Raw genomic sequence first — 20,586 nt, 5'->3', positions numbered from 1 at the left:
TTGCAAACGTTTCAGTTTTCTTATTCAAACAGCGTCACGTATCCTAACTTAACCGTACTACACGTATGATGAAAACGCACTTCAAGCGCCAGTAGAGAAATTATACCTTTTTCACTATAAATTTTCATAATAGCCTTTCCGTAATTTAACCAGACGCGACAAAATATAAACTAACCTCTGAAATCAATTAAGCACTCTGCCATCTCTCGAGATGTAGCCCATTCTTAATTGCAGTATTTAGCCTCGAAATTAAGGGGTCGTTTAGTCAGCCTTAAGTTTTAACGAGTTATCAACCGTTATCGGACACATTATTTATGCATTTATTACGAAAATATGTTCTCTTTCATTTCGAATTTTCAGTACGGAACAGCTGTCGATGGATATTACTAATCGACTCCGACATCGCCTTCGAATGTTAAAAATTAAATAATTGAAAAAGAGGTTCAACCTATTCAATACATAAAAGAAAGAAATGTAGTGATTACATTCTTATTTAATAGTAACTATAAATGGGACCGGTTTCGACCCTAGTCCAGGTCATCGTCAGCCGTAATAACATGTAAAACAATGCATATGAAAAAGAAAAGGATTAAGTGAACTCTGGATCGGTATAAGATGAAACATAAATTAACGATGGGGGTAGAAATTGTGAGTCACTTAAAAGAAAACAGTACGTAATATTAAGAATGGTAGTATGGCACACGCAATGATAGGCGAAGTCTCACAATGTTTATGAATATTGGAGAATGGTCAAATGGGTCGGTTTCCACACACTGTCAGGCACAAAGTCACAACACTATCAAATAATATATGAAGATCATAAATAACTTGAAGTCGCAGACGAATAGATTTGTAGAAAGCAAACAGCCAGCTCCCGGTGATCAGCGCGGCACATTCAAGGTCATGCGCTGCGGTCTCGAACGCCAAAGTAGAATGGAGAATATCCTGAAGGTCCAGTATTTGTCTCGGTTGCGGGAAGTTAAGTACGTATATACAGAAATATACAACGCAACTACTGCTAAGTTCTTGGAAAACAGTTGACTTGAAAAAACAATTGTAAAGAGAAAAAAATATAGTAAAAAGCGCAATATCGGAAAACAAATGAAAACTTATATGCACAGTGCGCTATTTTTTAAATTGAAAAAAATTTAGGTCATGATTGAAGTAGTCGAAGTTGGCGCAAGACAAGAGTTAAAATTTGAAAGAGGAGAACCGAAATGAAGGTCGATGTTTTTTATTTAAGAGAAGGTAGAATAAATTAACAGAGGAAGAGTGATAGTGAAATAAGAGAAAGAACAAAGGAAATTGAAGTTAGATGGTATTGAGGAAGGATAAGATAGGGAAATGAAGGAGGGGTAGTTTAGGGTGGGTTATTGGAGGTAGAAAATGTGGGTGGGAACTTTGTAAGGCATGGAAAATAGAATTGGGGTTTTGGAATTTTTGAGAAGAATGTCGACGAGAGAAATCGCTAGTGCACATAGCGAGGAAACAATGCCGAAGGTAATCTATCGCATGCAATATCATCGCTGGGGTGCATAAATATCGGTAACGGAAAAAATCGCGCACGCTTAATCGCTCGTAATAACGGATGCGCTAGTGATAGGGTTCTCGCTGTAACCGAAGGACGATACACAGTTTAATATAGGAATTTTGATGGGACAGAAAAAAGTCATCGCTATAACGGAGTTCTCGTTATATGCCGTACTCGTTATAGCGGACTTCTACTGTACGTATTACAAAGTGTTTTGTCCAAACTATCAATCTCCTCGGCTCGGCTGTCAGTTGCCTTCTGTTTTGCTTGGTAACCGTCACGTTTAAAATGGCTACTCCGCAGCAGAAATAGTTTTGTATTCACGAGTTTGCGAAGTGCAATTCTGTGATTACATTGCAAAGGCGTTTCAGGTTGAGGTACCAAATTGATCCTCCGAATGGGCGGAACATTCGCAGATGGTATTGCCAGTTTGAAGATACCAGGATGTGTATGTAAAGGAAAGAGTCCTTTCCGCCCTCGTGTTCCTGAAGAAAATGCTGCACGAATTGAAACATTTTTCCAACATCGTCCTTCAAAGTCAACTCATCGTGCCAATCGGAAGTTACACTGCCTACAACAACAGTTTGGTGCGATTTGGGACGTCTGTTGATTTTGAAGCCGTACAAGTTCCAGTTGTTACAAGCTCTGCGTCCTGATGACAAACATGTGGCATTTTGTAATAATATTCATGATGCTGTTGACAATGATAACACCTTCGCACAGCGCATAGTGTTCAGTGTTGAAGCGACTTGCCATGTTAATGGTCAGGTGAACAAACACAATGTTCGAATTTGGGGCCTACAGAACCCACATGCAGTCATTGAACATGTACGAGATTCGCCCGAAGTCAATGTGTTTTCTGCGATATCCCGATCATCTGTTTATGGCTCATTCTTCTTTGATGGAAACACGGTTAACTGTCAGCAGTATCTCGCTATGTTACAAAACTAGTTGTTTCCGAGGTTGCACGAAGACAACTTCATTTTTTCAACAAGACCGGGCACCTTCTCACTGGAGTGGCCAAGTGCGTGAATATCTAAATGAAACTCTACCGAACAGTTGGATTGGTCGTCGCGGAGCTGGCGTCTCGGCTGGGCTCCACGGTCACCAGATTTGACACCCGGTGACTTCTCCCCATGGGGTTTTGTTAAAGACGTTTATGTACCACCACTCCCACAGGACCTGGAAGAGTTGAAGCACCGCATCCGTACTGCGATAACATTAGTGACAAAGGACGTGCTTGTCTGAGTATGGGAGGAATTTGAGTATCGGTGTGATGTTGTTCGTGTCGCTGATTGAAGACATATTGAACATCTGTAATCTGAACCTGAGAGGTTAGTAAATATGTGTGTAAAGTTTCATATGCGTATATCTTACAGTTTAATAAATACATGCATTTGAAATATGTATATTCTTTTTGAAACACCCTGTATACTATCAGTAAAACAATGTAGGAAAAGACACATGTAGATGAATAAAACAGCTAAGTATGAAAATACTTGGCATAGTGAGGATTTGAACCTACGTACCTCATATTATTAAGCGAGCGCCTTAATAATTACTGTATTTACTCGCGTAATTTTCCCTCTTTTAGTTTATTCAACCTCAAAAACGGAGAGGAAAAATTACACAAATCTAAACTAAAATTTTAAATGAAAAATTGATCATAACCTTAAGCTGCGAAATTCATTTATTCCTAAAATAGTTCTATATATAATCTAAAATAATTTTAATTAAAAATCAAAGACAGTAATACGTTCCCTAACAATAATTATACGAAAACTGCTGTCTTAATGTCCCGTGAGAATTCTCTGAAGATAGGAAATACAGTGGAACCTTGGATTGTGAGCTTAATTCGTTCCGGCAACATGCTTGTAATACAATTCCTTTAGTTTTGCCAATTGGCAGCTTTTCAATACAATAAAAATATATTACAAGTATGCAAGCAGGATAACAAGTAGTTCTCAAGTGGCTAGGAGTAACACCAAACAATTACGAAGCAGAAAGGAAAATACACCAACGAGCCTTTATGGAACGTTCGAGAACATTTTAAATCCAATATCACATCAACAAGTTTGTTCACGAACAATTTTACCCCATTGATAATATAAATTAATATCAGTACATTTTATAAATGTTACTCCAGCAACGAGAACGAAGTCTATCGACCATAATGACAATTATCAACTGCAGAAAATATTCAATACTGTTATGAAGTTTTAATGACAATTATACAAGTTAAGCAACGGAAACCAACACAACTAGCCAGATTTCAAAGTTTATTTTATTCTTATTTTTTAAACCATTTTAAAAGATTGAGTTTCGGCGATAAAATGTATGGACTGAAGAAGATTTTAAACAAAAAGTGTTAACTTAAGACATAATTTTATTGTTGTGTAACTTTTAAAATGTTATAAGTTTGTCAATTAGTTTTATAGGAGTAATCTTGAACCAAAAGAATTGTTTTATGATCTTGCACAATCTTAGATTGATAGTTTGGCTGATGATGGTCACGAAAAGGAGCGAAACATGTACCATGTAAACATCATAATAAATATGTAAGTTTGTCATATATTTTTATTGTATTGAAAAGGTGGCGATTGGCAAAACTAAAGGAATTGTATTACAAGTAGATCTTCAATATGGACAAGGAAAATGAAGTTTATAACCTGCAACATGCTTATTAAAGTGCACTTTTACTTACAATAGAATCATTGTTGATGTGAGGGAGACGAGAGATGACATGAGAAGACTTACCGTGTAACATGAATTTCACTAACGGAATCACTGCTATCTGTTGGCTCACTGGAATTTTTTTCTTTTCATGCAACTTTAACGAGGAACCTGTCCAATGACTTTTGCTTTTGCCTCTTTTTGAGGATTTCACGAAAATGTGACGTTGCTTCGTCATTGAACTGATTCATCGCTGCACTGCTACAGCCTTATTCGGGTGGTGCTTTTCTACAAAATTTTGCACCGTTTCCCACATTTCACTTCTCCCGAATCTCAGTTGAAGTGAGAGATTCCATTGACTTTTCCTCCTCTTCCCCGGGCGAGATCTCCTTAACCTCCTCCTGTTGTTCGCGGTGCAGGTCCATCAGTTCGTTGGTGGTCATTTCCTGACTATGTTCTTCCACCAACTCTTGAATGTCCTCGTCATTCACCTCCAGCCCCAGAGTCTTTTCTAAGGAAACAATTTCACGGACAGTCGGCGGCTCATTGTCACCAACAATCTCCTCAGTCACGTCAATGAACAGTCAGGCCACAGCTTTCCTCAATCGGAAGTGAGAGTTCTCTTGGTGACTCCATCGCAGGCTTCGATGATCTTCAGGCAGTACACGATGGGGAAATGATTTCTCCCAAACTCTCGTAGGGTAAGGTTTGTTTCTTCGATTACATCGAAGCATCACTGAAATAGTGCTTTGGTGTATACCTTCTTAAAGTTCGAAATGACTTGCTGATCCATAGGCTGGAGTAGTGTTGAGAGGAAGCAAGTTAACCTTAACGAACTTGAATTCCTCCAGTAAATCGGCCTCGAGGACGAGCAGGAGCATTACCCATAACCAGCAAGACTTTGAGTGGCAGATTATTTTCTGAAAAGTATTTCTTCACTACAGGAGCAAAGATCTCGTTCATCCATTCAACAAACGAACAGGGGAGGGGAAAAGGTAGGCACACAAGCTCGTATTGCGAAACCTCGCTTGCTTATCAAGTTGCAATTTATTTAAAATGTTTTCTCGCTTCCAAAACACTCGTAGACTAAGTTACTCGCATTCCGAGGTTTCACTGTAGATTAGAATACTGCATTACGGTAAAATCCGTTAAATTGCCTATGCTATTTCAGAAAAATAGACTTGCCATGTCATTCATATCTCTCTGCAAGTTGTCTGCGATTAATCATTTCCTCCTTTCCTGGCATGGGATACATAAATTAGAATTTTCAAACTAGTTCCAGATTTCCATGCATCGGCATAAATTGCAAAGACAAGTCCTTGGTTCTCAACTAGTGGGATTCATAGATAAAGGGCGCGGGTGTTGTCTTTCTATTCTAAAAATCATGGAGGGAAAAATACTCTAGTAGACACGGTACGCCACAAGAACACTTAGGGTTATGTAGATACATAATAAGAACGTATATGTGGTTTCTGCACATTGATACATTAAAATAGGAAAATTTCAGATTTCCAAATAGGTTTTAATTTTGTAGACTTGTAGAGTTTCTTCGCAAAAGCTTGACAGACTCACACTCGCTGTCTCCCCGATGCTGTAAATGTGAGAGGCTGGCATGTCCGTTGCAACTCAAGGTAAGCATTCATGTTTAAATTTCTGCAATGCAGCACTGATCACTGTTAATTGCGCAACGTGGAGGGCAAGTCGCACTGTTACCCGTAGGTGGTAGAACCGGCCCTTAGTAGTGTCAAATTTAATTATCTTAAACCACCGTATATATGCAAACAATCCCTAGCCCTAATTTTAGCAGGTAGTTTAAAAGAAAATTGTCTTTGTGTTTTATTTACAAGAAAATTAATCCTACGTAATGATGTACTCTAAAACTGAATTAAACACACTGCCGGCCAAAAGGTTACACTTGGATAAAATTAGGTTTCTGAAATGTATGATTTTATGAAGGGCTTGTGCATAATTCCCATGAGCATATGTAAACCAAAATAAACATACAATTCATCACAGTCCACACTTTTCCAGTAATGAACTCTGGTCTGTGAATTCATGAAGTAGTTGGCATAGCGATATGTCTCGTCTGCAATTGTAAGTAATATCCCACTATCGAAAAAAGTTTTAATGATTCTGAACTCACTACACCTGGGTTACAGCTCCACATTTTCTAGTAAATGATATTTTTTTGTGGGGTGTATGAATCGTCCACTTTATCCTATTTCCGGTCTTTTTGTGGACCTAGACACTTTCATTTTAATCTCTTATCATAGTCACTGTTTGCAGTTTAGTCATTTTCACAGCTTCTTTCTGGCAGAAAATAATTCATTGAAACAACTGCTATCGGCTACGTAAAACCAGGATATATTTCATCACGAAGTTGCAGTTCTAGGCTGAAAATATACACAGGGGAATGAACAAGTCTCAAGATTTCATGTGTCACGTAGTACAAGGAAATTTCAAGATATTGCAGAGCTAGACTGTTTTGAAACAAGTTGTGCACTCCGGGTGACAGTCTCTTGCATCTGTCGATAGGTAACACTACCACACTTGTGCTCCTAAGACAAACTACACAACTGAACAGTGAATATGAAATTGCTTTAGGGATTGTTAGAAGCCTTGTATACGGAAGTAATGTGCCTGATGCCCTTACAACATCGTGGCTTCTTGAACTATGACAGCCGCTGCTCCATCTCTTCCCTAAACTTATAAAAATTAAGTAAAATAACTGCAAGACTGACTGGAAGATGTTGACAGACTGAAAAGCAAAACTATCTGGGGACACAGAAGGTATATCAGAGTTTAAGGAGACCTTTTGGAAAATTATCGGAGTTAAAGGCTTGACTGGAGAGCAACTGTGATGAAATAGGAATAAATTCAAAACTGTTGCCAGCAAAAATTCTTGCTTTCAAAAACGAGCAGTCAGCCCCAGGTTTTGAAAGGAGCAAGGAGATAACAATCCTAGCCTGCAGTAATGCAAGAAGTGAGCACAAATTAAAACTTGATCTCATAGGAAAATCAAAGAAGCCACGTGCATTTAACCCCTTGACTACAAATTTGATTTGCTGCACCGTAACACCTAATACTTATTTAAAATGGAGGCTGTAATATAGAATGCCCCATGCGACAAAGAACATGACATAAATCATACAATTCACTACATAAATAATTGAAATCTTGTGAACATGTTGAAAAATGTTTAGATATATCTGGAAATTAGTACGAAGTGTACAAACAGCATTGTTTTGCTAAATATAGGAGTTTCGATAATACTCCACTTCGACCAGTACATTTTTACACAGAACTGTTTTTACTTGTGACATAAAAATATGTAGCGCTAAATAAGCCTTCAATTCATCATTGCCTGTGTCAAACCACTTATAAAGTTTCTTTTCATAATCTGGGTTTTCTAAGCACTGTTTAGCATATCTGTTCGTTTCTGTTGTAATCATACTCCAGAATTCTTCAGTCAGAACACACTCTAGAACGTCTATTGCTGAAGGGCTCTCGCCTAAATTACAAGTAATTACGGCACTGAGAGATGATACATTACTAAATTTACAAACGCCTGGTGCACTGTCTTCATCCTTCCAATTCCAGTCACTTTCAACTGATCGTGTTCCAGCATCAAAACTGCGTCTTTGCGATGTGGATGGCTGAGCTATATCAAACACTTTGTCAGAGTCTACATCACTTTCGTGAACAATAAATTCCCCTTCATCGCCTTCAGATTCACGACACTTCACTCTCACCACTTTTGCATAAGTAATTACTCATATCAAGCAGAGTCAAATTTTTATTGCTGGGCGTGGCCATCTTGGCATGGAACTACTGTAGTGGAAGACATCCCACCTTATTTTCAAATATTTCAGCGATTTAGATGCTTAGATGTGGATATTCTTTTAGTGGGAAGTCTTAGAAGGTTTATAGAATAGTACGCAAGTGCCATCTATGAGTGACGTGCCGAACTACGAGGTCAAAGAAGCGGGGGAAATTCCTCACGTCTGAGAGACGTGGTTGGGCTGTTTAGTCTCGGCGGAGGACCACGTCTCCGAGACAATGTTAGTCGTCAAGTTGTTAAGAACATTGAAATGAATAAACTTAGTTTGATACCAAAACCAGTCACATGCCTGGATGAGCTGTGCAATTTTCAAAAAATGGTTCCATGACGTTCCATCGGTTGAGCAGTTTTTAAAATCTAAAAACCTGCCAAGGAAGGCTATTCTGATTTTGAACAATGCATCTACATACCCGGACATTGAAGAGTTCAAGAATTGGGACATAGAATGTTTTTATCGTCCAATGGAACAAGGAATTTTAGTTAGTCTCGAGAGAACATATAGGCGAAGGCTGTTAATCCCCCTTCTTTTTTGCAAACGATGATGGTCAAGGTCTTACCCAGAACTTTAAGAAAAGTAACCTATTACATGATGTTGGATGGGTGGCAAATGCCTGGAACTAGTTACTCATTAACACTAGTTCGTTCCTGGCATAAAACTCCTTGATCAGGAAAATGAGTTTGTTGAACATGATGCAAAAAATTTAATTTTCGACCTCCTGAAGAGAGTTCCTGGATGTGCAGAAACTGATGAAATTGCCTTTGAATTGGGGTTTCAGAATGATACCGAGCAAGACATGTCCAATGCAGAAATTATTGCTGCTGCACATTTAATGAAAAAATGAAAATGTATCTTGAGGTGAATTGAATTTTGCTGTGATGCAAAGGAGTAATCCCAATTCAATAGGAACCAAAATGAACCTTGCGGAATGTGAAACGAGCTTGCCGGTTTGAGTGCAACTGCGACAAGATCTACCCTACAACTCTAATAATACTCAACCTTGGCTGTGGACTTTTTGAACAACAATTCCCTCTGTGCTAATGTTGATTCATACCTTCTTGAATCTAATAGAAACTGAATTTTGTTTATAATCTGGCTTAACCAATTTTAAATGTGCAACTTCGTCAATTAGAGCTGTTTTATTCTGTTTCGAGATAATAGTTGACTATTAATGTAATTTTAAAGATATCATTGTCACTGTTTATATAATTTTGTCACATTCAACTGTTCATATATTACCATTTTATGTATATCATCTTCGGTCATTTCATCTTTCATCTCACCGAATCCCTCTGTTTTAGAAATATAGTTTACATTTGTCTTGGCTAGGCTGATAATGGTCCTTATAGGACTGAAACTAGTACCTTATAATATTGTAATGTTATTGTAAACATTGCATGATTGATATGTATTGAGAAGGTGGAAATAAGATTTAGCATTTACTTTACGTGTAATCTTAACTCTATACGGAACCAACTATGAAGTTTATAACTTTAAAAAGACCATGATTATAACAACTTTTGGAATATTTAGAAAGATCACACTATCTTGTACAGAAAAATGAGTTTTAATTATAATAGTGCAGCAATTTTTAAATATAAGTTTAAGAAGATAAGTTTTACAAACGAAAAAAATCCGATGCAGCTATGGATGCCATTTCGGTTAATATTTCTAAATCCGTCTAACATCGTGGACACATCTACTGAAACACACTACTACAGATTCTAACCTAATTGGTCAATTGGCATCGGTATCCTTGTTTACAACCAGTAATTTGCTTTCCCACTGTTCGTTGTTTAGCGACGGAGTTGCATTGAGTTGCTGCAGGTTATCTGTATACGGGGAAACACCCACATTTTTAAGAAGTGGTTTAAAACAGTATTGCAGAACCCACCCACTACGTTCACGCCAATTTGAAATGAGCTCATTATCTACATTTACTTGCCTCAAGCGCCAAAATAATGTTTAGTCTGTAATTGTTATCTTCATTTTCAGAACTCGCGTCATCCATAAGAACATTCATTATGGTTTTGTTGTTGAAATTTCGTACACTTGAATTAGGCATGCTAAATATTCACAAGAATTACACAAACAAGCCTGACTTTCGAACACACACTCTTCTTGTATGTATGTACCGTAAGTAGTTTCCCACCCATTTCACCGCTGAGAGTCGACGACTCAGCCCCAGGTTGTGTAGGAACGTGGCTGTGTTGTCAATGCCTTGAAAGAAAAGCTCCCGACTTAAGTGCATAACTAGCACATTTTATGCTTAGAGAAGCATTCAACTTTATCCTAGTGATGTCACAGCTCGCTGAAATGGCAGCTACTATTTTTAGCAAAAACGTGAAATGTGAAAACGTGCCCGTAGATTCTCAGAGTTCCGTCAGCAGCCATGAAATTGCGCGCCCATAGTTTCTACGAGTAGCGTCATCAATGTGTTAAAACTCGGGGCAACACTGAGATATGATTGCAGGTATTATCATCCACGTCCATAACCAAGAATAGAGTCGAAGCATTTCAATTACCAAACGTCAAATGTCAAGATAATAACAGAGGCATCGGACGTCAAATGTCAACCTCATAACAGAGCCCAAATCCACCAAATAGTAATGAATGCAACCATAGCAACAATGTCACGTGACCCAAGAAATTAAAATGGTTACCCTCAAAAATAAAGGCCGAGTTAGTCACAAGATAAAATTTTGTACATTCACCTTCGTTCTCGGAGTAATTCGGATAGCAAGATATCGAAGATTTAACAAGTTGAACGAACACAAACGTAAAAGATTAAGACAGTCTTTCTTAAATATTACAGTTAACAAGTCATGCCTGTCGTTACAACCTCATACAATATATGTATTTTTTTTAGAAACCTTTTTGAAATGGTTATCAAACTAAAATTATTCCTCAAATTATTACATGAAGCCCCACAATATAATGGTAATAAATTCACCGCCTAAGATTACCTAAATTACAATCTCTTTTTCGTTAACAGAATTTCTCACTCTGAAGTAATTAATTTTAGCTATCACGATTTAGATGTGCGTATTCCAAACTCGGCAAAATTTCAATTCATATTAAGTACTCATCACTTCATTGCACCTCTGGGACCAAGAAGAACTGAATGCGTTACAGTTTTGCAGGATTTTTTTTAAAAAATGAAAAAAAAAAATTATCCAAAAGAAATATATATTCAGGCAATAGCCAAATGGCAATTTAATCAACCAGGATCATACATGAGCATTCTGTCTCCTACTTTTAATTCAATAGACGTTCAGTAGCAGCTGCAAAGATTGATTCTTCTTGTACAACGAGCAGAGAATAACAACATACAGTCGGAATATTGTCGTTACGCACAGAGATTGACATGGATGAGTCTAATAGTTCCGTGCACGCTGCCAAATGGCACTACGGTACAGGCAGACGAGCTCACCGAAGGCTAGCCCTCTTGTCAATCATCCGTACTACTAGGAGTTTGCTGGATAATGTTATAATTTAAGCGACATCCCAACAAGGCCAACAAAATATAATAATGCATGATAATCAGCCTTGATACCATATTGCAATCTGTCAGATAGCCAAATACTTTCAAACTCTTCAAGATCTGTCAGAGTTTTTAAATGCAGCTTGATTGGGGCATGTCATCTTAGATGTTGTTTTCTTCAGGTATGCTGTTGCGTTGGTTCATGAATCTCTACGACCTGGAGATAGTTGAGGAAGAGGCGTTCCTCAAATGGAAGGAGCATATATCTGATGAATATCCTGGCAAGGGAAAGGCATTATTCCAGGTAAGTAGTAAATCTACAGAAATTTACTGAATGCAGAAATTACATTGACTCATACTTCCATGTGCTTGTATTACTTCATTATTCAGTCATGGTCCAAAATTTAAGGTGTGTAAATTATTCAAGGAGTTGTGATAAATGTGCTAACTAGTTGTTGTAATACAAGATACGTTGATACTATAATGATATGGACTGCACTTACGTCTATTTCAAGGGCCCTAAAATAGAAGTATGGCTATTATGAAAAAAAATCAAATGTCTGAAAAAGCCTTCGCATGTACTGTAGCCTTTTTACAGAGGTATTCATATGACAAGAATGAGATGCCACGCTATTACCAGTATTACTTTTGTCTAGTACATCATAACGGTTTGGGATTTGTGCAGATACCTAATTAAAACGTGCAGTGATTTCCATAGAAGTTTACTGGGCATGTACCGATATTGAGGTTTTTCACCAGTCTTTCAGTCAGAATACTTTCATTGCAAATGTCCAATGGTTGAAAGATTGATGTTAGACCACCCCAAATCACAGCAAGATAGGTTTTATTAGCTCCGAGCTTGCTTCACAGCATCAACAGGTGACCTCTAAAGTGTCTAGCATAAATAAAAAAATTTAGCAGCTCGCCAGGCCTTTGGTGCCACACAGAACGTATCCAGAAGCACATAATTTTTTTGGTCAGCCAGCCTTTTATCCAGGCATAGGATGACCGGATGCAAATAGATAAATAAGAGGACAAGACTTCAATAAGGATTGCCAAAAAAACAACACAAAAACCTCCATTGAGGGTCTGAATTCAACTTGTACAGTAGAAGTCTGTTATAGCGAGAATTCACAAGAGTGAAAAATTTACTTGCTATAACGCATTGTCGTTATATCGGGGGGGGGGGGGGGTGTGTAAAAGTCAGGAAAACCCCCTTACTCATTAACTTCAGTATAAAACGGCAATCAGTTTGTTCAAAACTTGCGTTTTCGCTGGTAATATCCTCACAACGGCTTGTTTATTTTTCGAAATCAGAGACTACGTGAAAGTGTGTGTTTAATTTCATTCTGAAAAAAATATATATTACCGTATTTCTCCGAATTCAAGACGACCCCCACTTTTTCCTTCAAAAAAATTAAATCTAGTTTAAAAAGTGCTTTGTAAAACCATATGAATGCCTTTCGTATACAGTACGCATTTTTAGACTATTTGTAGACGCCGAACATTGCTTTAGTTATGCTGTATTTTTTGCGGCTGTGCAATTATTCTTTATTTCAGCGAGTTTAATAACCCTTAACTTAAAATGGGCATCATAATATTGAAGAGAACCCATTGAAAATTTGCCTGCAACACCTATTCCACGCGTCTACAATATGACGATCCATCGAGGAAAATATTCTTGCTTACTATAACACTGTTACTTGCATGCACTCAGCATCAGGTAAAACTGGCTGCCACTGCACACGTCTCACTTGCCAGATTCGGCCAACTTCAGCAGCTAGTGATGTTGTACTGACCTAATTGCTGACTGTGAAGATCTACAAATGAGTTTATTGTGCCGCGGTATGGCTCTTCCGCCCTTGCATTTTTTGTGCACATACCAGTACCTCACAATTTCATCTTCGACTTCTTTAAAGCATCCTTGTTGCGTGTCACTGAATGCATTTTTGTACAATACGAGTTTTTAAGGTACTTTTATCTTCACAATAATGCCGACAATTAAATAAGAAATGTGTTATTCTTATTTGATTAAAAGCGGTACCAGGTTCGACCACCAATCTGGGTCATCATCAGCCGATTAAAAGTACAAAAGCAATGCATTGGAAAACAAGAAATGAAAGGATAAGTCTTTCAAAAGCAGTTGAAGAGGCAATATAAGACAATAAGGATTAGCACTGCGATTTTAAATCATAAAATCCAGAAAAGTTGAAGGTCAGTCACTTACTTGAAGCACGGCGCAAGCCCTTGAAGAGTAGCACAACACACGCAATGTCCGGCACTGTGCCTCAAAATGTTTACGAGAAGAGGTGAACAGTTCAGTCAACTAGACTGCATACAGTGTCTGGCGCGAAGTCACAACACAATTTAATAAATATGAAGTTCCATAGTGGGGGAGAAGAACAAGCCTTTATTTTTAATATTTTTGGACATTGAGAAAGCATGCGATAGTGTACCAAGGGAAAGAATTTGGCAATGCATGAAAGAACTTCAAGTGCGAGACAGCCTCATAGACAAAGTGAAAATGTTGTATAGTGGGAACAGAAGCTGTATTCAAGTAGGATGTGGTTTGTCGGACTGGTTTGAAACAAAGAGAGGAGTGCAGCAGGGCAGCTCATTGTCACCACTTCTATTTATTATTGTAATGGATGTAGTAATGAAATCTATTAAAAGGAAAGAACATGGAGATATCAAAGCCTTCACATTTGCAGATGATGATGTGATCTGGAGTGACTCAGAAGATGAATTGGGAGAGAGAATACAAAGCTGGAATGAGAAGTTTAAGAAATATGGTTTAAACATCAGCAAGACCAAGACGGTGGTGATGAAAGTGTATGGGGAAGGAGCAGAACCAATAGTCATGTTAAATGAAGCTCAACTGAACAGTGTTCCAGTTTTCAAATACTTGGGTAGCGTTATATCAAAACATGAGGTGAACAATCGAATCAATAAGGCAGCACAATTTTACCACCAGGTAAGACACCTGCTGTGGAATGAGCAAATACCCATGAAAACAGAAATGACACTGTACAAGTCCTATTATACACCAATTCTTACATACAGTCTCGAAACCACAACACTGACCAGTAGAGATAATTCCAAACTTCAGGCAGCTGAAATGAAATTCCTACGCACTATGATCCAGAAAACCAGGAAAGACAAGATTAGGAATGAGAAAATTAGAGAAGTAGGAATAGATGATTCTCTCAATAAGATTCAGATATCAAGACTGAAGTGGTTTGGTCGCATGAAGAGGATGCCAGTAAACAGAACTGCAAGGAAGGAATTTGACAGAAAGGAAGAAGGAAGACGACCTGTGGGAAGGCCGCGAAGGAAATGGATAGATTTAGTTAAGAGCGATGTACTGCTGAGAGGTCATGATTGGGACAAGTTGGTGGAGGAAGAGTGGTACAAGGACAGGATGAGATGGGGGAGGCTCATATACCACACCCGGGAAACTGGAGATGGTTTAGGATGATGATGATGAAGTTCCAAAAATGTGTAGATTCTTAAAAGATGCGGAACAGTTGACGAAAAAACAATTGTTTTCAGCATCTTTCAAGAATCTGCAAGATCCTATTAACATTCATACATACGTCAATTATATTAAATTGTATTATATGTATTTTCACGACTGAAGCTTTAACAGCCTTGATCATTAAGTTATTCGGAGTTTTGTCGCCATTTAAAAGCACAGTGCTGGACATTGAATAGACCTATGTTGCGCTGATCTTCAGGAGCTAGCATTTCACTTCAATTAAACGACTTGTCTTTGACTTCTACACATTTTTGGGACTTCATATTTATTAAATTGTGTTGTGACTTCGCGCCAGACAGTGTATGTAGTCTGGTTGACTGAACTGTTCACTCTTCTCGTAATCATTTTGAGGCTCAGTGCCGGACATTGTGTGTGTGTTGTGCTACTCTTCAAGGGCTTGCGCCATGCTTCATATAAGTGACTTATCTTCAACTTTTCTGGATTTTATGATTAAAATCTCACCGTGCTAATCCTTGTCTTATCTTGCCTCTTCAACTGCTTTTGAAAGACTTATCCTTTCATTTGTTTTCCAATGCATTGTTTTTGTATTTTTAATCGGCTGATGACCCAGATTGGTGGTCGAACCTGGTACCGCTTTTAATCAAATAAGAATAACACTCCTCATCGTCATCCTAAACCATCTCCAGTTTCCCGGGTGTGGTATATGAGCCTCCTCCATCTCATCCTGTCCTTGTACCATTCTTCCTCCACCAACTTGTCCCAATCATGACCTCTCAGCATTACATCGCTCTTAACTAAATCTATCCATTTCCTTCGTGGCCTTCCCACGGGTCGTCTTCCTTCTACCTTTCTGTCAAATTCCTTCCTTGCAGTTCTGTTTACTGGCATCCTCTTCATGTGACCAAACCACTTCAGTCTTGATACCTGAATCTTATTTAGGAGAGAATTGTCTATTCCTACTTCTTCTATAATTTTCTAACACTACATTTCTTATTTCAATTTGTGATACAGTTCAATACGAAACATTGCAAAATTTTTATCTTTAAAGGCAATACCTGTTCCGCTTATCTTTACAATACGACGATCCATCTTGAAAATATTCCTGCTGTCTATAAAACTTAATTTTACTAAGCATCAGGTACAGTAGACACGTTATAACTCTGCTACTGAGTAGCCGTGGCCTTTCTAAGAATTCGAAGGCTGGTATGTTTTAATGCCATTCTGCTGATTTGAGAAACTTTTTTTTTGTAGAGGATAATAGAATGTCATTCTCTCTTCACTAATTCCTGAGATCTAGTGACGTTACACGTAGACGCTGTAAAACCGGTTGCCACGGCTAGCAATGTATGACAGAGGCGGTCATTTATTGTCAACAAGTTTTATGTGTTCGCATGCAGAGGTGAAAAGAAACTGCATAGTTGCTGCGGTATTTACGAGTGGTGTTCATTACTGTCAGGTTGTGAATGCAAAAAGACCCTCTATTTTTCACACAAGATTCTGAGAAAAAAGTCTTATGATTCAGTGAAATACGGTATCACTCCAGGGGCCTGTGTGACAAACATTTTAGCTTTCTTCTGTCACACAAAAACGTGTAAAATATAATTCAAATTTCGCATTCATGCCATTGAAAGTCATGGCGTACTCATTCTTCATTCCTTGAGTGACTGCTGGCTGTGGTACAAATGTTTCGGTTGAAATTTCAAAAAGAATGGATCCATGTACTCTGAAAACGTTGCAGTTTTAGATGCTTGGAGTAAGTTCTCTGTTTCAGTGAAATACATTTCATTGTATGTGCTCTTGCTTTATTTGAACAATACATATGATAAAATTCCCTTTCTGCTTCCTAACGCGAATCTAGTATTTTTTAGTTTGGTCCGATCGCCGACTGGTCTTCAGAGTTTGCAATACGCTTTAAATCTGTCCCGTGGCGGGATATTCTTACCTTTGTGATTGGTCACGGCTCGCTTCCGAGTAAGTTAGTGGGACAGAGTCTTTACAAAATGTAATTTCTGTGCACTTTTACTCATCTTGCCATGTTACCCAAGATAAATTTTCCACAGTTCCTGCAAATTTAGTGATTCACCAAATCTTCTGGCTCCATCAGGCAGTATATACAATTGTGTTCTTGTGACTCAAACAGTTGCTGCAGTTTGCACCTTACATAATAAAGCCATGGATGTCTTGGGATACCCTGTTGCTGTTTTAGCTTGGTTCTGTGTGTGGTGCCTAACATTTAAAAAGTTTTTATAATTTCCCACCTGCCCTAGCTTGTATAGCGAGTGTCTCAACGCACTTTCTAGCTGAGTTCAAAGCCACGAAGAAACAAACTTCTGTTCTAATTTTCTTCCAATTTGCTTGTGATTAGTGGCTGTCAGAATCAAATATAATATATTGCATTTAAGACACTTTTTGGGGCCAGAAATATGGTCAAATTAATAGAACTTTTGAGCATCAATACTTGAATTCGAAACTATATTCTCGAGTACAGCATAACCTTTAAATGGGGAGTGTGCCTAATTTGTGCGGTACAAGACTTGCAGAAACTTACTAAAGTATACTGGTAACCAAATTGCGAGGGAAGGTTCAGATTGAGGGATTTCACCATCATGTCATGCTTTTATATTGGATATGCTTTATTTTATTAGATTTGAGAACTAAGAATTGCTTGTGATTAATTTTTGCTCGACTAATCAGAGTTCCTGATCTGCAAGTGGTTTTCATGGAAAAGTTTTCCTTGGTAAGACTGAAAATGAAATATTGAGATTTTTAATGTGTGAAATTAATGTAGGTAGGATTTTTTGTAACCAGCGTAGGGGTACTTGCTTGTTTTTCATCTGGTCTGGGGTTCAATTTCCAGTCAGGTCAAGAATTTTTACTTGGATATGAGAGCTGGTGCCAGGTCCGCTCAGACTCTTTGTGATTACAATTAAATTATCTGGCATCAAGATTGTAATCCCGGTCTAGGGTGTCAAGAAAAATGCTGGAGAGGATTTGTTGCACTGATTATGCATCGCTTTTTAAAAAAAGGTTTGAATAAATTTGTAAACTACCTAGAAAGAGAAGGTATGTTAGCAGAATTCTTAAATTATTTCTTTTTCATGTAGTTTATCAATTTATTTTTTGATTAGTTTTGGCAGACCGAAAATCAATGTTATAAATTAACTTGAGTCGAAGCTGAAGAAAGGTGGCTTCAGATATCACAAACCATTATACCTTACAGGAAATTGCATTGACAAAATTTTATGATTCAATTCGTATTCAAACCAGTTTGTAGGTAGACTTTTTGAAAATGTGTTGGCAAATTACACTGTAGGTTAATCCATGGGGACACTAGCAATTACTATACTGTCTTTTATTTTATACCTCTTGGCTTTAATTGTCCATCTCCTGCACCACCATCCTACACTGTTAATATATCAGTATTGAGAGGACTCTGGACTGATATTCAAACATGTTTATTATTTATTATCTAGCCACTTACGAATAAACTTGTCAGGGGATGAGAACAGGTGGATGTGGTAAAACTGGGATTTATGGATGAGAGCCAATCTGTTTGAAATTGTCCTGGTTCTTTCATGTTTTATTCCTATTTCTGTCTTACCACAATGACCTGTTAGTATTTCAGATTTCTTTTGGTGTTCCCGTCTCTATATATGATTTAGCCAATGCTTTTCGTTAATATGCTTCTCACAACTAGGCAACATTTGTTATGAATCCCCTTCGAAGAGGATGTACTAATGTACACTTCTTGAACGTTGTCATTTTTCTCTAGATTGTATTATTTAATGTTATTTCCAGGTGAACACATGGCTGACATGGTTGGCAGAGGCTGAATCGGAAGAGGAGGATGAAGCTGAAGATTGATGATGTTGGTCCCTAAAGCGTAGCAGTATTACCAATTTTTAAAAAAAATGAAATTGTCTCGTCTGATGTAGAACAAAGCAAGACAGCAAACCAAAAGCATCTTTATAACGTTAAACATGCAGTAAATATATAGCCTCTGGCATACAAAGTTAACATTAACACACATACACTATTAATTCAACATTTCAAAAGAGATTTTGGGTCCTTAAAGATGCAAAGAATGGAGATGATTTTACTGTAATTGTAGTGAAAGAATTTGTTTGTGGTTCACAAGGTATCGCGTTATTAAATTGATGAAAATGGGGCCGTATGAAGCGGGAATGGGAATAAAATGGTTGTAAGTCGAGTGAAGCAACAATTTTCAAACGTTAATGAGAGGCTAGAAGAGTTGCTGCCACAAACAAACAAAAATTGTAATGTTATTAATGCCAAAAGCATACCCTGAAGAAGGGTTCCATTTTCAATTTTTTATTAGCACTTTACATTATAAAACAATTACCCTTATTAATAGGTTTGTGTGTTGAATTTTCGTTTCATAGTTGCTGGTTTTCAAGGTTACTGTCTTGAAGGCTAGTGCAGTGTGCATGGGTTGTATGGAAGTGCATGCGAGGGCTTATGTATGAAAGTAGGACAAAAAATGAACTTCTTACTTATTCAAAATTACTCTTAAGAGTTGTAATAATTATATAAAATACTATTACTGTATCTTTTTGTGTGTGTTTATTTTGTATGAAACTTTATTTTGTATGAAACTTTATTATTACAATATACCAAAAACTCCACAACTTCTTTTTAATCTTACTCCTACTAGATCTTTCTTTTTGTTTTTCTTGTTTTTTTTTTTTTAGACTTTATTTTTAATTGTTTTATCAGCATGCTTTGGTCATTTTAGCATTGATTGTTCTACTATTAGTTGGTATTATTGTAATAAGTCTCGTTCCATGAAGAGATCGACACAGAACCCCTATTGTTATTATTTATGACTCTTGCCCGTTTTTAATTCTCATTCTCTGGTTATCTTTGAACTGGGGTTAGGCTACATATGAGCAATTTTGTAAATTGATTTTATTCGTTAATTGTGTTAAAATAATGTTAATTAATATACAGTAATAGAAGCCTGTGGAGCTTTTAATAAAGAACTCACTGAAATAAAATGATTGTTCATTCTTTGTAAGTAGTGTGATCATGTCCAGTAATTGGAGAAATGAAGGTCTGTCTTGTCTAAATGTCATGAAATAAATGCCTTGGTGTAATTTATTAATTTCTGTAGTTTGCTTTTGGGAAATATTCTATTCACATTTACTCCTGTGTTCCCTCTTAAAGTTTGTTCTGTGGTTCTCCTGTGGATAGGATCGTGCTGTTACAAAGCTTGAGAAGGATGCATAACCAAAGCTTTACAAATTTTAGTGGATATTTTTGTAGTTTATTTTCAGAAGACTTGAAAAATATTGTGAGGCAAATGGAGGAGGATAGGTTACCTAGGAGAATAATGGACTCTGTTACACAGGGTAAGAGAAGTAGAAGACCAAGACGACGATGGTTAGATTTGGGTTTCTAACGATTAAAGGATAAAATGTATAGAACTAAATGAGGCCACAGCACTAATTTCAAATAGAGGATTGTGGTGACGTTCAGTAAATTCAGAGGCTTGCAGACTGAACGCTGAAAGGCATAACGGTCTATAATGATGTATGCA

The 20,586-nt window shown here is 37.5% G+C and overlaps 1 protein-coding gene across 1 annotated transcript in view; it reads left to right on the top strand.

Moving 5' to 3' along the window:
* The window catches only part of NAT1 (N-acetyltransferase 1), a 130,409-nt gene extending 110,258 nt beyond the window's left edge, over positions 1–20,151 (top strand). The window contains exons 16-17 of the mRNA XM_067156304.2: positions 11,710–11,831; positions 18,825–20,151. Of these exons, the coding sequence (XP_067012405.1) occupies positions 11,710–11,831; positions 18,825–18,890 (188 nt within the window). The 3' untranslated portion in view covers positions 18,891–20,151. The remainder of the gene's footprint in view (positions 1–11,709; positions 11,832–18,824) is intronic.
* Positions 20,152–20,586: the final 435 nt, after the last annotated feature.

This window comes from Anabrus simplex, chromosome 12 (assembly GCF_040414725.1).
Source record: "Anabrus simplex isolate iqAnaSimp1 chromosome 12, ASM4041472v1, whole genome shotgun sequence".
Classification (NCBI taxonomy): domain Eukaryota; kingdom Metazoa; phylum Arthropoda; class Insecta; order Orthoptera; family Tettigoniidae; genus Anabrus; species Anabrus simplex.
This window is presented reverse-complemented; position numbering and strand designations above follow the sequence as displayed.